Raw genomic sequence first — 17681 nt, 5'->3', positions numbered from 1 at the left:
TTTTGAGGTGTGTGCGGCCCATTGTCTATATTTATATATATATATCGAAATGTGATATTTTGGTCAAAAATGCCTATGGTCCCATAAAATATAGACCAACAAGGAATTAACTAGGTGGGCCTCCACGTGACCGGGGCCAACTAGACCATATTCCAATTAACAACCAGTCGTTTTACCCATTTTGCCCTGCTACCTTATCTGAGCTGCTTTATCTGCAACTGGACTTATTCATCTTGGTCTAAATAAAAAGTAAGTGTTTTGGGGACCTTTACAGACATGGGGGCAGATTTACTAATCCACGAATACGAATCCCGAAAAGGAAAAAATCGTATTGGAAACAAAAATTTTGCGACTTTTTCATCTCCCTCGCGATTTTTCGTATTTGTCGCAACTTTTCCGGCGCCGTCACGACTTTATCGTATTTTGCGAGATTATTTTGTTGCCGTCGCGATTTTTTCATATTGCGCGGTATTAAACGCTGGAAAAACCAATCCGATTTTTTCACCACAGCGATGAAAAAGTCGCGGAAAATATACGGAAAAGTTGTGACGGCGACGAAAAAAGTCACGGGACATATGAAAAAGTTGCGACGGCGGCGAAAAAGTCACAAAAATACAGATCATTACGAAAAAAACACGTTCGGACGCTTTCGGTCCGTTCGTGGATTAGTAAATCTGCCCCATGGAATAAAAAAGAATCAAAAATGTAACCCCAGACCCAAACAACCAGAAGAACTTGCAAGCTGGAAAGATAATAATAATTTGACACCAAAAACCAAATACAAATTTGCTTAGAATAGGCTAATATTAGAATTGTTAATTTTGATAGAATGGTTGCAATTTTAATAGAATTAATAGTAGCCATACATACATACATACATCAACTGGAGCATTGCTGCATGTATGGACACATAGTTGGACCATTTGGCTGGACCTTCATGCACAGGGTCAGACTGGGGGGTGCAGGGCTCACCAGGCTACCACCCAAGGCGCCTCGCCACATCTCCCCCGCACCCCCCTCAGGGGCCCCGCTGCACCCCCCTAACCCCCCGCTGCACCCCCTAAACCCCCGCCACCCATCTGAAGTCTCATGCTATAGACAAGGTAGGAAATGACCCAGATCATATTAAAACAGGAAATATATCCTGTAAAGTTAGCTGCCATCTTTATTTTTCTATTGAAATTGTGTCCCAGGGAACATATCTGGTACAATTATTATGATACCACAGATCCAGGATTTCTAAAAAACTATGAAGGATTTTAATCCATAGTGTTTAGCCAAAAGAAATCTGAACACCGATAAAAGAATCATGTTTAGATTTGGCTTAGTCAAAAAAACATTTTTGGGTAGGATTTAGTTTTTGGGCAAATTGAAAAGATGGGATTTGGTGCCTGCTGTAGGGGGTCCAAAACAAACTCCTATGACCTGAAATGAAAACAGCTTAGATAATATGTGGAAAAGTAGTGTTTTACTCACCTGAAAGGTTAGAGTTCTTTCTGCTGATGAGCTAAAGCCTTGCTCCCCAGGGAATTCCTCATAGATGACATGATAGTAGTTTATGATTCCATTAGGGTAAGCAGGTGGGTTCCAAGTAAGAAATACTGAATACGCGCCGGTTACTATTACAGAGGGCGGTTCCAGTTCTTCAGGCGCGGCTTCAAGGGTATAAATTAAAGACCATACACTTTGAACGCTTCCTCTGGGATTCTCAGCTCTGACACAGTATTCATAGGCGGTGTGGGGCAACAGCCCATTAGTAGAGTCAGTGTATTCTAAGATCCCATCCAGGCATCTATGGACGAGCAACTCTTCATCACTGTCAGCAGGGCGTCTACAAATGAAAGAAACCAATTCAACATATTAGTGGTTGGAGACTCCATCCAGAAATGCACTAAGGGGCCGATTTAGCAAAATCCGCATTTGTATCTATTTCACTTGAGAATATTCTTAAGAACCATAAATAGTCTGTATTTATTAAAGAAGAAGTCCTCGCAAAGTCGCCAGGAGAAGGTTTAATAAAAGTCAATGAGAATTTTTTAATAATTTCCTTCTTGTCTTTTCTATTTATTTTAATGTCATTTTAATATATTTATATTAAAGGTTAGATTTTAGCTACTAAGTAGGTGTGCCAGTTGTTTCTTGTGTCTTTTTCAATTTATGTATATAAATCACACATTGAGCACCCTATACTTACAGTTGTAGTGCGAGGTTTCCTTTATTTCTAAATGAGAATTGTCTTAATTTAATTGTTTTCCCAGTACAGGTATGGGACCCATTATCCAGAATGCTCGGGACCAAGGGTATTCCAGATAAGGGGTCTTTCCGTAATTTGGATTTTTATACCTTAAGTTTACTTAAAAATCAATGAAACATTAATTAAACCCAATAGGATTATTTTACATCCAGTAAGGATTAATTATATCTTAGTTGGGATCAAATACAAATCATTGTTTTATTTTTACAGAGAAAAAGGAAATCAATTTAAAAAATCTGAATTATTTGATTAAAATGGAGTCTATGGGAGACAGGCTTTCCGTAATTCGGAGCTTTCTGGATATCGGAAACTCAATAAGCTTTATCAGAAAGGTCTATGTAAATATAACCATAAGCACTCACAGAAATGCTGCACTGACTTCTCTGTCAAAAGATTTGTTGTGCCTGTTTTCCTATGCCAGAGACACGCAGCTCTCTCCCCTCTCCCCTCTCCTGCTCCCCCCTCCCTCAAGAATGCTATGAACTTACTCCCCCCCTTAGGAATGTGGATCTGAGCCAATCAGCAGGAAGCTTCCTCATAGTCTTACTAACTGAGCATGTACACCAGTCTGGGTCTTGGTGCAGGAGTGAGGCATTATGGGAACTTTCTTTACACAGCTCAGCATTTTTTCTTCCTATGAGGCTTCTGATCATCTAAATGGGAGAAATATGGGGAGACTTAAGGGCACTATTGAGAGAAGTGAAGGTATGCCTGCAGCTTGAGATTAACTCTTTATTAGCCTTTCCTTCTCTTTTAAGTCACAGAAGAAACTTGATCGCAATGATTGCATTGTTCTATTTATTTTTATGAACTTTTTGGTATTCAGAACTTGCAAAACAACCCCATTTTTTTCTGTTATTTTATCGAACTGCAAAAAAACCCTTTCTTAAACTTTAATCAATCTCTAATTTAGGGAAACTACCAACAACTCAATCAGGCAGGAATTGCAATAGAAGTCTAACTCTAAAAAGACAGGGAAAAGGTTCTTCTAGTTTCATCATCTTCTCAACTTTCCCGAGGCAAGTGCTGAAACCACAATGATATTTCAAAGCCCTAAAATCTTTAATTTCCTGAGAAGATGATTATTGTGTCGTGTCAGAGATGTAATCTCCCCCGGTTGCTCCCGTTCAGCACACACGGAAATGCCTATTTCCTCCGTGAGCGGAGTGGAATGGCGGAATGCCTCATTTCTGTGAGACAATGGCACAATTGACTTACACACCAAGTGGAAGGGAAAGGCGCGTCGGCAAAGGTTTCCTCTGGTCCCGCCTGTGTAACTGACAACGATGGCTCCTCTGATAATTTCAAAGAAATAACAGTTTGTGAAGAATCACTGACTTCATAGCCTTCTCCGCTCGGAGATAATCTGTATGGAGCTGGGACCAGTGAACTCAGTCCGAGACTGAATTGCCTCTCTGTGTTGTTTGTGCAAATGTAAGATCAGACTTTGTAGTTTTTATATTCCAGCCTGCTTCCCCTGGTCTTTTAAAGGATAGCGGAACTTTATTGCATCTCTAACCTTGAGAAGAAGGCAAGCAAATAGAAAGGGCAGTGATATAAAAGCATAATGCTTGCAGTTGGTAAGTTGTGCTTATCTGGGCATCCCACTGACTCCTGTGTTATCCTATACGCACTTATATACTGCAGCCGGTTCTCAGTCGGCTTACTGTTGCTTATTTCTGCTCATCTGTGTGTAATTCTATTTAGGAACTGGGGTAATTAATACTTTTTAAGACACCATGTTTCCCTTCTCAACACAGAGCTGGCAAGTTGCAGCTCCCTGTAATTCCTATACAGGGTCGGACTGGGGGGCGCTGGGCTCACCGGGGCTGCTGACCCAGGGGGCCCGGAGGTGCCCTACCGGCTGCATCCCGTACACCCCCTAGGGCCCCCCGCTGCACCCCCTAACCCCCCACAGGGGCCTCTGCTGAGCCTCCCTTACCCCCCCACAGGGGCCCCCGCCTGACATCCTCCCCTAAGTTTAACACGTCACGGAAGAAACACCGTAGGCCAGGGGAGCTCCGGCAAGGGTCAGCTCTGGGCCACCGGGTTTTTTCCTGGTGTCCCAGTGGCCCAGTTCGACCCTGTCCCTATAGGTTGCATAGTTACATAGTTACATAGGGTTGAAAAAAGACCAGAGTCCATCAAGTTCATCCCTTCCAAGTAAACCCAGCACCCACAGCCCTATACTTACCTATCTATACACTCACATACATAAACTATATATACAAACACTAATACTAACTGTAGATATTAGTATCACAATAGCCTTGGATATTCTGCTTGTTCAAAAACTCATCCAGGCCCCTCTTATAGGCATTAACAGAATCTGCCATTACCACATCACTAGGAAGGGCATTCCCCAACCTCATTGCCCTCACCGTGAGGAACCCCCTACCCAACATCCCCCGGCAGGGCATTCCCCAACCCCCCTCACTGCCCTCACCGTGAGGAACCCCCTATCCAACATCCCCCGACAGGGCATTCCCCAACCTCACTGCCCTCACCGTGAGGAACCCCCTACCCAACATCCCCCGGCAGGGCATTCCCCAACCCCCTCACTGCCTTCACCGTGAGGAACCCCCTACCCAACATCCCCCGGCAGGGCATTCCCCAACCTCACTGCCCTCACCGTGAGGAACCCCCTACCCAACATCCCCTGGCAGGGCATTCCCCAACCCCCTCACTGCCTTCACCGTGAGGAACCCCCTACCCAACATCCCCCGGCAGAGCATTCCCCAACCTCCCTGCCCTCACCGTGAGGAACCCCCTACCCAACATCCCCCGGCAGGGCATTCCCCAACCCCCTCACTGCCCTCACCGTGAGGAACCCCCTACCCAACATCCCCCGGCAGGGCATTCCCCAACCCCCTCACTGCCCTCACCGTGAGGAACCCCCTACCCAACATCCCCCGGCAGGGCATTCCCCAACCCCCTCACTGCCCTCACCGTGAGGAACCCCCTACCCAACATCCCCCGGCAGGGCATTCCCCAACCCCCTCACTGCCTTCACCGTGAGGAACCCCCTACCCAACATCCCCCGGCAGAGCATTCCCCAACCCCCTCACTGCCCTCACTGTGAGGAACCCCCTACCCAACATCCCCCGGCAGGGCATTCCCCAACCCCCTCACTGCCCTCACCGTGAGGAACCGGAGCTTCAAATGGAAGCTCCGTTCCTCTAATCTAAAGGCGGGGCCTTTGGTGCATTAAATTTTTTTATGGGAAAACACAACACCCCCAATCTGCCTATAATCCCCTCTGATGTTGAGTCATCGCCTGTGAGTCCTACCTGAAGCTATGGGCTCCGATGCTCATGTGTCCAAGGCTTTCGCCAATGAACAGCAGGTGCGGGCACACCAAGTGAGAAACACCAAGTCTTGGCCTAGGGTCAAGCCCAGAGGACTATGACACCTTTCCAGGGTGCACAAATCAAACACAAAAAGGGTGCAGAAGTGTACGGGTGCAATGCCATTAGGGATAATGAGCATGTGTAAAGCCCCCGACAAAAAATAAGTCAGCAACTCTTCCCTAATGGGAACACAGCCCCTCCACTTTCATCAAGCTTCAGCTTCATCACAACTAGCAATAATAACGCCTCGGTTTGACCTCATTGGCTATGATACTGCCACTGCGCAAAGCTCTATAATCCCCTCTAATGTACTTGTTACACGGGACTCTTTCTCTCAGTTGGACCCATACTAAAGGTATGGAGGATGGGTTTTCACCCTGACATCACAAACAAATCATTAGGGTTCAGGAGACTGCCTCATACAGATACAAATAAACAAAAGGAATTCTGGGAATGAATTCCAAAGAGCTGCAAGAAAATCACATTTACATGGGTTTATCCTATACGCTAAAGCTAACCCACTGGGTTTTTAAAGCAGAAGCCGGGATACTAGCTGATCAGATTCCCAACTACAAACCGGTTTAGTGTAGCACAGGGTTTTTTGATCAGCTTAGGTAGAGCCAAGAGTGTGGACCCAGTGGGTGTGCTTTAGCCTATAGGATAAACCCATGTAAATGGGATTTTCTTGCAGCTTTTTGGAATTCATTCCCAGAATTCCTTTTGTTTATTCACCCTGACATCGCACAAACTTTTTATACATCTGGGTTCCTAAAACACAGTTAACTGTTTATTTGGTGTAACTTCACAAGTCTTTCAGATGTTACTTCAGGATGGTACACAGTATATTAAATATATTTATTTCTTAATAACATTAGACAGGGTATTAATTAGGGCCAGTAGTAGTACTATCAGGTATCCAGTTCCCAGAGTACAAGGCACTCACAGTGGTGCTCCTCTTGGGATCTTTCTATTCTTGAGTCTACTCCTAGGCTAAGCCATTACCAGAGCTAGTCCTCACAATAGCTAGTCCTAACGTCCCACCTCACCTTCTACTTTCCTAGCTTCCTAACATCCCACCCCACCTTCTACTTTCCTTGCTTCCTAACATCCCACCTCACCTTCAACTTTCCTAGCTTCCTAACGTCCCACCCCACCTTCTACTTTCCTAGCTTCCTAACATCCCACCCCACCTTCTACTTTCCTTGCTTCCTAACATCCCACCTCACCTTCAACTTTCCTTGCTTCCTAACGTGTCACCTCACCTTCTACTTTCCTAGCTTCCTAATGTCCCACCCCACCTTCTACTTTCCTTGCTTCCTAACGTCCCACCTCACCTTCTACTTTCCTAGCTTCCTAACGTCCCACCTCACCTTCTATTTTCCTTGCTTCCTAACGTGCCACCTCACCTTCTACTTTCCTAGCTTCCTAACGTCCCACCCCACCTTCTACTTTCCTTGCTTCCTAACGTCCCACCTCACCTTCTACTTTCCTATCTTCCAAACGTCCCACCTCACCTTCTACTTTCCTAGCTTCCTAACGTCCCACCCCACCTTCTACTTTCCTTGCTTCCTAACATCCCACCTCACCTTCTACTTTCCTAGCTTCCTAACGTCCCACCTCACCTTGTACTTTCCTTGCTTCCTAACGTCCCACCTCACCTTCTACTTTCCTAGCTTCCTAACGTCCCACCTCACCTTCTACTTTCCTTGCTTTCTAACTTCCCACCTCAAGTTGGGTTGAAAGACAGGTTCTGTCTGAAGACAGAACCCCATGAAACTTTCTCTTTAAAGAATTGGGACACTTGGCACCCCTTAGAATTGGGAAAAGGGGCCATTTCCAAATGCAATTCTAGCAGCTCATTGATTTGTATCCAATGCGATCATGCAGAAAGCACCCAAATGAATACCATTGTTGATGAAATTACAATTCCAAAGCCCATAATAACTGCTGTGTTTAGGGTTCTCTTGTGGCAATAGGCCAAAGCTAGAGAGCAACCTGATGCACATTGCAAATGGGTAACTTTCCATGATTGTTTCAATAAACATGTTTATTCTACTGTTTTTCTTCTTTTATGCTCTTTTCCTTCTTAAAACATTCCTGGCCACATCCCCGAATGATTTATCTTTACCTCTCCACCCTTCAAAATTGTAGACGTACTAGCACAATAGCTCCAGCAACTGCCTTCTCTTCATGGGAACTGAGCACCTACAAATCACCTATTGCTGAAACCATAGCTATAGCTAGCAGGGAATCAGATATTATGGAGACATTTTCAATATTTCATTTAAAAGAAAAATTGAAGGAGAGCAAAGATAAGCACACATCATTTTTAATGTCCCTAAAGCAGAAATACAATAAACTGGCAATACTTATTTTGGACCATTTCAGAGCTGTAAACCCCCGTATTTTTTGGAAGTTACCAAATTTTGCCAATATACCCAATATTTTGTCAAAATCAATATTGAGATCTTTTTCCCATGATAGTTGTGCTATAGTTTAGTTTTCTTCCAATTGCGGAACAATTCAGGAAACTGCTGAAAAATTTGCAAAATGCGTCTACTGCATGGCTGTTTAGACACGCACTACCCTTGTTGATGCATCTGCAACTTTTTTGACGTGACCACGACTTTTTTGGCACAACAGCAACATTTTGGACACAACCGCAATCAGCAGCTAGGCTGACCTGATAGGGAACTGAAGCCTGTCTTTGCTTGTGTGAGTGCAGGGCTGTGAATGGCTATCCCCCTCCTACTGTGCTTCTGGCAGGGACCGTTAGGACACGCCCACCCTTCATTTGAAACACGGACAGAGACCTGATAGGACCTATAGGGAGCTCCAATAAAGGGGCCATTTTTACAGACTGTATTCAATTTTAGACCAATGTGAAACCAGCACCGTATATTGTTCATAATTGCCGACAAAATTAGGGTTTTTTTTTTCAATTCATCCAATAGGTCTCAAAAAACCTGCAAAACTTGGAACTTGTGGGATGACTCCTTGATTTATAAAGGCATGAAACAAATATTTTATTATACATAAACATAGAATTCTTGCCAATCTGTTTTGTTTTTTACTTTTCTTTTCTCTATCCTTTCCAGGGTCGGACTAGGGGGTGAAGGGGCCCACCGAGGCTCCCACCCCAGGGGCCCTGTAGGTGCCACCACGTCCCATAATTCCCTCCTTCCCCCCCGACGTCCTCCCCCGCGTGTAATTTAACGCATCAGGGGAGGAGCGGTCGGGCAGGGGGAGCTCCAACAAGGGTTGGGTCTGGCCCATGGGGGCCCACTAAAGCCGGGGCCCACTGGGATTTTTCCCGGTGTCCCGGCGGCCCAGTCCAACCCTGATCCTTTCTATATTGTACATGTTATTGTATCAATCACAAAAATATAAATTAAAAAAAAAACAAAGCAATATGGGACTGATTGAGTGTCTGTTGAGCTAAAAATTTATGGAACATCTACCACTGTTTGGTGCTACTGGGCAGCCAATGTACAACTTCACAAAAAAATAAAACCCAGCCACATTTGATTCCCTTCCCAACAAATGTTTTTTTTCTGATTTTATGCAGCTATCAGAGAGAGATTTAATATTGTTGTTGTCTAAGCACATTTAAACCTCAGCTGGAATAACTGTCAAGTGATTCATGCTTATGTAGGTGAATATAACGATTGTATCTAAAGCCCCGGCACACCATTTTCATTTCACTTGAAATAAAACACAAAATGTATCTGTGTCAGTCAGTGCCCTTCCGCTCTACTCACAGGTATCAAACAGGCTACAATTATGATTGTGAAGTGATTGTGTCACATTGGGAGAAGGTTTATTGCTTCTGAGTCTGCTAGGCAGTAACACATTCTCTTTCATATTACTCTTTATATCATTGTTTGGCTGTGACTGGAATAATCAAATGGCATCAAACGCTGTCAAATTCAATTTACAGGACTTTTTTTCCCCCACTGATGCGCGCTTTTCTGCATCGTATTTCCTGAGTTTTCCTCCCCGTATAAAAGCGGCCGTGGAAAAGCGCTCGTAATTACCGCCTTTATTTACAAATGCAACCATGTGAAACGGCATTTGCAGCTTTAACGGATACTTTATTTCCTTTTCCCCCCGTATTAGAAGGACTTGATCTAGCTTTCTCATATAATTAGCATTAAAACGGATAAAAGAACAATATTTCAAGAACACAGGCAATTTTCAGATCCGCAGTACATGCTAATGCACAGAGACTGAGAAATGGGACATTAATAATTCTCATTTGCCCATTTTCCAAACAAGTGAATGAAAATGAATGCCTGTGGCATATTTGATGTCCACCGACATGCCTTCTGTACCATTAAAGAGCTAAATATGTTTCCCACCGGTCACCCTTCCTATTGCATGCCCCTTTCAGGTCATCTCAAAGACCTGTACAGGTATGGGATCCCTTATCCGGAAACCCGTTATCCAGAAAGCTCTGAATTACGTAAAAGCCCGTCTCCCATAGACTCCATTTTAATTAAATAATTCAGAATTTTAAAACTGATTTCCTTTTCTCTGTAATAATAAAACAGTACCTGTACTTGATCCCAACTAAGATATAATTACCCCTTATTGGGGGCAGAACAGCCCTATTGGGTTTATTTCATGGTTAAATGATTCCCTTTTCTCTGTAATAATAAAACAGTACCTGTACTTGATCCCAACTAAGATATAATTACCCCTTATTGGGGGCAGAACAGTCCTATTGGGTTTATTTAATGGTTAAATGATTCCCTTTTCTCTGTAATAATAAAACAGTACCTGTACTTGATCCCAACTAAGATATAATTACCCCTTATTGGGGGCAGAACAGCCCTATTGGGTTTATTTAATGGTTAAATGATTCCCTTTTCTCTGTAATAATAAAACAGTACCTGTACTTGATCCCAACTAAGATATAATTACCCCTTATTGGGGCAGAACAGTCCTATTGGGTTTATTTAATGGTTAAATGATTCCCTTTTCTCTGTAATAATAAAACAGTACCTGTACTTCATCCCAACTAAGATATAATTACCCCTTATTGGGGGCAGAACAGCCCTATTGGGTTTATTTAATGGTTAAATGATTCCCTTTTCTCTGTAATAATAAAACAATACCTGTACTTGATCCCAACTAAGATATAATTACCCCTTATTGGGGGCAGAACAGTCCTATTGGGTTTATTTAATGGTTAAATGATTCCCTTTTCTCTGTAATAATAAAACAGTACCTGTACTTGATCCCAACTAAGATATAATTACCCCTTATTGGGGGCAGAACAGCCCTATTGGGTTTATTTAATGGTTAAATGATTCCCTTTTCTCTGTAATAATAAAACAGTACCTGTACTTGATCCCAACTAAGATATAATTACCCCTTATTGGGGGCAGAACAGCCCTATTGGGTTTATTTAATGGTTAAATGATTCCCTTTTCTCTGTAATAATAAAACAGTACCTGTACTTGATCCCAACTAAGATATAATTACCCCTTATTGGGGGCAGAACAGCCCTATTGGGTTTATTTCATGGTTAAATGATTCCCTTTTCTCTGTAATAATAAAACAGTACCTGTACTTGATCCCAACTAAGATATAATTACCCCTTATTGGGGGCAGAACAGCCCTATTGGGTTTATTTAATGGTTAAATGATTCCCTTTTCTCTGTAATAATAAAACAGTACCTGTACTTGATCCCAACTAAGATATAATTACCCCTTATTGGGGGCAGAACAGCCCTATTGGGTTTATTTCATGGTTAAATGATTCCCTTTTCTCTGTAATAATAAAACAGTACCTGTACTTGATCCCAACTAAGATATAATTACCCCTTATTGGGGCAGAACAGCCCTATTGGGTTTATTTAATGGTTAAATGATTCCCATTTCTCTGTAATAATAAATCAGTACCTGTACTTGATCCCAACTAAGATATAATTACCCCTTATTGGGGCAGAACAGCCCTATTGGGTTTATTTAATGGTTAAATGATTCCCTTTTCTCTGTAATAATAAAACAGTACCTGTACTTGATCCCAACTAAGATATAATTACCCCTTATTTTTTACCCCTTCTAGTTCAGTATCAGTCTCTGACTGTTTAGCCAGTGTTTCTTACAGAAATAAATGCATTTTGTTGCAGCATTAATTTAAGATCATAGCAACTGAATTATACACCAGTATTTACCTATAAATGAAGTAGCTAGTGATGATTCCATTTGGTTTAACTGGTGGCCTCCAGTCAATCTTAATAGTCTCTGGCCCAACTGCCACCATGTGAGGGCAATCCAGCCCCTCTGGAGGTGCTTCATCGGTTCTTGTAGATACACGGGGGCCCACGCCACAGTTCCCTGTATCAAAGAAAGTTCAGCGTCACGTGTGCATTTTATAGAAACTTATTATGGGTTTATTTATAAATTTTTGAGTTTCTGAATTTGAGTTTGTTTTTGTGTGCAGAACCACAAATCAAATAAATCAAATAAACTCACATATCGAATGCTCGCTTATTCATTAATAAGGAAAACTCATTGCAATAAAAAACTCAAATAACTCAAATTGTTTGATTTTACCAATTCAAAGAACTTGAAAAACTCAATAAGTTCGAGTTTGCAAGAATGTGGCTTGACTTTGCCCAGGACAGCTCCCACTGACTTCTGGCACGCTTTTAGATTGCAATTTTTACATTCGAGTCTTTTGCACTTAATAAATGCCAGACATTCAATAATTTAAAATATAATTCGATTGAGTGTTTTAGTGCAAAAAATTGTGAAAAAAAAAATCAAGCTCGAACAGTGATAAATCCCCCCCTTACAGTGAATAATATCATTATTTAATCCTTCATTTTTTCTCCTCTTACAGGAAAACTATACCCCCAAACAATGGAGGTCTCTGCATTCAGAAATACAGGAAGGGGACCTGTTATCCAGAATGATCAGGACTTGGGTTTTTTTCAGATAAGGGGTCTTTCTCTAATTTGCAAATCTATTCCTAAAGGAAACTATACCCCCAAACAATGTAGGTCTCTATAAAAATATATTGTATAAACAGCTCATATGTAAAACCCTGCTTCATCTAAATAAACCATTTTCATATAAATATACTTTTTAGTAGTTTGTGCCATTGGGTAATAATAAATAGAAAACTGCCATTTTAATAATTAAGGGCCGCCCCCTGGGATCATAGGATTCACAGTGCACATAAACAAGCCAAGGCACACATACATGCTAGGCCCCATCAGCCAATGAATGGACAGAGTTCTGCCTTTTGCTCCCACACTACTTCCTGTTACAGTTAGAGCTGCATCACTTCCTGTCAGCTGATCTCTGAGGGAGCACACAGCCCATCACTAAATGGCGGCTCAAGGGAAAGGATGTAAAGGGCAATATTTACTGATATATATATATATTCCAGTTTGGCGAGATTCTTTAATAGGTCACTTAATATGATATAACCTGTCTGTTGGTTACGTATTCATTCTGGGGTATAGTTTTCCTTCGGTTCTATAATAAATACAGCAGCTAAAATACAATAAATATAGTAAACTGTTTAAAGAATTTTATCTTTATGATGCACATTATTATAGGTTAATCTCAAAAACGTATTTTTTTAAATCGAAATTAATGGATAAAGCTACTTAGATCATGTTGCCCATCAGCTGCTCTTCAGTCATATCAGGTGGGAAACCAAGGAGACCACTGAGATCCCACTATCCATAGAAAATGGGGTTATTTTAGGTTAAGGTAATCTAATACAGAATACGTTTGCTTTTTCCCCTCTACGTAATGCATGCTGGTATCTCCACTCGTAGTCAGTAGCCATTTAGATGAATGAGTACAAAATTATAGACATTGGCCCCAACAAGTGAGAAAATCTAGCATCCGATTGGATGAAATGTGAGATGACAGTTGCCCAAACGGAATCTGATCTGCAGAAATAGCAAAAGCCTTCCTGTCACTCTCTTGGCGAACGTAGCATTAATGCATTTGGAAGGGTTCGATTTAAAAAATATTTATGCCTTAATCTGGCATCTTACCATGTTGGCAGGCTTGTACTCTCACATCATACTCTGTATAAGCATTCAGCTCTTCCAGAATGAGAAACGGTTCTCCCCCAGCTGGATGTACTTGGGAGTCAGGGAGGCCAGTATTTAGCAAAATATTGTATTCCAAAGGCCGGCCGGAGTCAAACTCACCTGTTTAATGGCACATAGACAATGGTATAAGACAGCGAGCTCATGTAAAATGAACGGAATCCCCCAGTGCTATTATTTTCAATAGTGATGGGACGTTTTGTCATTGGCAGATTTTTTCGTGAAACGGGCGTCAGGGCCGGAACTAGGGGTAGGCAGAAGAGGCAGCTGCCTAGGGTGCAATGATTGGGGGGGCGCCAGGCAGGAGCCTCTCCTGCCTACCCCATGTCTCCGTTTCACGTTGTTTCGCATCGCACATCGACCCCCCCCCCCGCGCTCGAACTGGCGCACATGCGCAGTTCGAGCGCAGGGGCAATGTGCGTGGGTTATTGTGCGATGCAGGGGCGAGGTGGCGGACCGGGTTACCTAGGGCGTCCGGTCGGCTCGGCCCGCCCCTAACAGGTGTCAAAATTTGTCTCAAAAAATTGTTGCTGCGCGTCAAAAAATTGTGGCCCATGGCAAAAAAAAAATTTGTGAATCTTTTCAAAGATTGACAATTTCGCTCATCGATAATTTTCAACCCAACTGGCATATTGTAAATCACTCAATATGTGGGAGCCCTTAGACCATTTTAGTAGACTGCTCGACCCCCCAGTGATTATAGCTGCGCCAGGCATGGATTTGCGGCGAATGTCCGCAATTTGGCATTGCCAGATTATTTTTGCTAAACAGGTGATGAAATTTGCATCACAAAAATTTGCCGCGCATCTAAAAATTGTCACTTGCGTCAAAAAAAAAATTATTGCCCACATCAAAAAAAATATAACATAGAAAAATGACGCACAGCATTTTCACCATTTTGTGAATTTTTGGGCGCAGTGAAACGGGACAGATTCACTCATCACTGCTAATGTCTACGGAAACTGACATTGTTAAATGAGTAGAGAAAGCTTAACAGAAATGTATATACAGTAGCACAGAGATCCCCAACCAGTGGCAACATGTAGCTCCCCAACCCCTTGGGTGTTGCTCTCAGTGCCCCCAAACCAGGGAGTTATTTTTGAATTCCTGACTTGGGGGCAAGTTTTGGTTGAATAAAAACAAGATTTCCTACCAAATAAAGCCCCTGTAAGCTGATAGGGTGCATAGAGGCCCCTAATAGCCAATCACAGCCCTTATTTGGCACCTCCATGAACTTTTATGGTGCTTGTGTTGCTCCCCAAGTCTTTTTACATGTGACTGTGGCTCACGAGTAAGAAAGGTTGGGGATCCCTGCAGTAGCATAACTTTTTTGCCACCCTTTCTCCCTATGACCCCAGTTTCATAAATCCTCCACCTGATAAACTTGTATCCAATAAACCATGTTGGGCTGAGTGTTAGTAATTCAACTTTATTTTCGTCTTTTATGATTTCCTAAAATTCCAGTTTTGAATATGTGAATGATGGTGCAGTTGGTTATTAACACTTTGCCAAAAGTATACACAAAGGTTATTTATCAACTTGTATTTCTGTCATTTTTGTATTTTTTTGTAATTTTTTTCTTCTATGAATAACCGCAAATTGAACTAAAAACAAATGTTACCTTATTTATAGTGATGAGCGAAAAAGTGATGGTCACGTCAAAATAGATAGGGATGTAGCGAACCTAAAAAAAAAAGTGTGAGAACGCGTTCGCGAACTTACCCCAAAAAGCGCGAATATTCGCGAACTTTGCGAACCCCATAGACTTCAATGGGAAGGCGAACTTTAAAACCTAGAAAAGCCATTTCTGGGCAGAAAACTGATTTTAAAGTTGTTTAAAGGGTGCCACGACCTGGACAGGGGCATGCAGGAGGGGGATCAAGGGCAAAAACTTCTCTAAAAAATACTTTCTTGACACAGCGTTGCATAAAACCGCAAAGGCAGCTGGCAGACCTAGTGGAAATACGCAGCGTTTTTTGCTAATTCGCACTATTAGCACCATGGAAACGGGATTTGCTTACACCGGTACTAGGCTGAAAAACGCCATGTGTGGCTTGTGTGGCGTTTTTAGGCCGAGAAAAAACGCAGTGGAAAAAAAAAAAGCGGCGAACCCAAATTGCGAACATACGCGAAAAGTTTGCGAACTTCTGAACTTGCGAACACCTGATGTTCGCGCGAATTAGTTCGCCGGCGAACAGTTGGCTACATCTCTAAAAATAGACAGTGGCGTCAAAATAGGCGCAGCAAAAAAGACCCGCACAACAAAAAAAAACGAGTGACAAACGAGTTTCGTGAATTTTTCGCCGTTTTGCAAATTTTTCTAGCTTCTTGCGAATTGTCTTGCGAAACTTAAGCAAAAAAAGCGTGGAAAAAATCAGCACACGTAAAAAAATTTGCATCAAAAACAGGCACGGTCGTGTCAAAAATACTTTCGGTCATGGCAAAAACAGATGGGTGACAAAAAAAGACGCGCACGACCAAAAATTCGCACAACTACACTGAGAATTTTAGTTGCACATAGTGCATTGCTAAGACCTGGATAAAGGCGGCGTATTCTTTTGATACAAGGACTTTCTTATTAGTTTTTTTACAACTACAACTTTCTTCCTGCGCTGAATGAGGCTACAATTTTTCCATTTCACAATCTCTATATTAAATTTGTGCAATGGAAATATATATAGATATATATATATATATATGTTTTGGTTTTTTTTTTTCAAATTTCACAGACCTGAGTAAGAGAGCCGGGTTTTCCAAGAAGAATAAATGCATTATTGACCAGGTATACAGCACTTGGTACGATCCCGCGTTCATCCATTTTTAGCGAGACGTATGAAATGGTACAGGGAAGAACAAGTGAAGCAATTTATCCTAAGTGCAAATGGCAGTTTTGTTATTTTGTTTCCAAGTTACCATGAGTATAATGACAAGCTGCCAAAATGCATTTTCGTGTTCGCTAAAGAACAAGGTTTTAGGCTGTTAATATTCCGAGCACAGCGCCTCTTCATAATTTACAACAACTCGATGCTGATAGGGTTATTTAACATTTATGAACTTACAATATCATCAGAAATTCACTATTATCCTTATAAATAAATAGTTGATATTTTCCAACTTCTCGGAGTGGCCTCGCACGTGGCCAAATTGGAATAGGGAAAGGCATCCTTTAATAAATGTTTTCTTCTCGCTAACTGAAGTACAATTTGTCAGGGCGCTGCAGAACTGAATAATTAAAGGCGCTCTTATTGAAATAATATCCAGGGCAAGCCGCGGTTATCCTGCTTTGGTTTCACGTAGCGCTGCATTGCATGCCAATAGAGGGACGGCTATAAAAAGCCACAGAAGACTTTGAAAATTTGCTATATATATATATAACTCTAAAAATAAAGAACCAGACTATTAAATTGAGAAATAACGAAGAGTTGTCTGTGTCCCAACCAAATGTAGCAACTTTAAAAGTACCTTCACTAGTGATGAGCAATAGTGACGAGCGAATCTGTCCCGTTTTGCTGAAAAATTTGCGAATCTTTCAAAAGATTAGCAAAAAATTCGCGAAACGGCAAAAATGTTGTGCGTCAAAAAAAAAATTGTCACCTGCGACTATTCTTTTGTCGCCCGCGGCTATTCTTCTGTCACCCGTGGCTATTCTTTTGTCGCGAGGCTATTCTTTTGTCACCCGTGGCTATTCTTTTGTCGCCCGTGGCTATTCTTTTGTCGGCCGCGGCTATTCTTTTGTCGCGCAGCTATTCTGTTTTGTGAATTTTCTTGTCGGTTCTTGTCGAATTGTGACAGATTTGCTCACTAACCTTCACCCGTTTTAATTCCGTGGTTGGAAATGCTTCCTAAGTAGGGTTGCCACCTGTCTGGTTTTGACCCGGACAGCCGGTTTTTGGAAGGGCTGTCCGGGTCAAAACCTCCTGCCTGGTTTCCCAAATTAGGAAAAGTTCATCACTGCGTCATATCCCCGTCATGTGATGTCATGGCCCCGCC

General features: G+C 42.1%; 1 protein-coding gene and 1 pseudogene across 1 annotated transcript in view; both read right to left on the bottom strand.

The window, feature by feature from the left end:
• ush2a (usherin) overlaps positions 1–17681 on the bottom strand; it is a 510724-nt gene that overhangs the window by 71851 nt on the left and 421192 nt on the right. The window contains exons 58-60 of the mRNA XM_031902040.1: positions 13635–13793; positions 11790–11952; positions 1477–1831 (exon numbers count right to left, since the gene is read on the bottom strand). Of these exons, the coding sequence (XP_031757900.1) occupies positions 1477–1831; positions 11790–11952; positions 13635–13793 (677 nt within the window). The remainder of the gene's footprint in view (positions 1–1476; positions 1832–11789; positions 11953–13634; positions 13794–17681) is intronic.
• LOC116411257 lies at positions 5738–5895 on the bottom strand (annotated as a pseudogene).

This window comes from Xenopus tropicalis, chromosome 5, assembly GCF_000004195.4.
Source record: "Xenopus tropicalis strain Nigerian chromosome 5, UCB_Xtro_10.0, whole genome shotgun sequence".
In the NCBI taxonomy this organism is placed as follows: Eukaryota; Metazoa; Chordata; class Amphibia; order Anura; family Pipidae; genus Xenopus; species Xenopus tropicalis.
The sequence above is the reverse complement of the archived record's forward strand: the minus strand, read 5'-3'. Positions and strand labels throughout refer to the sequence as shown.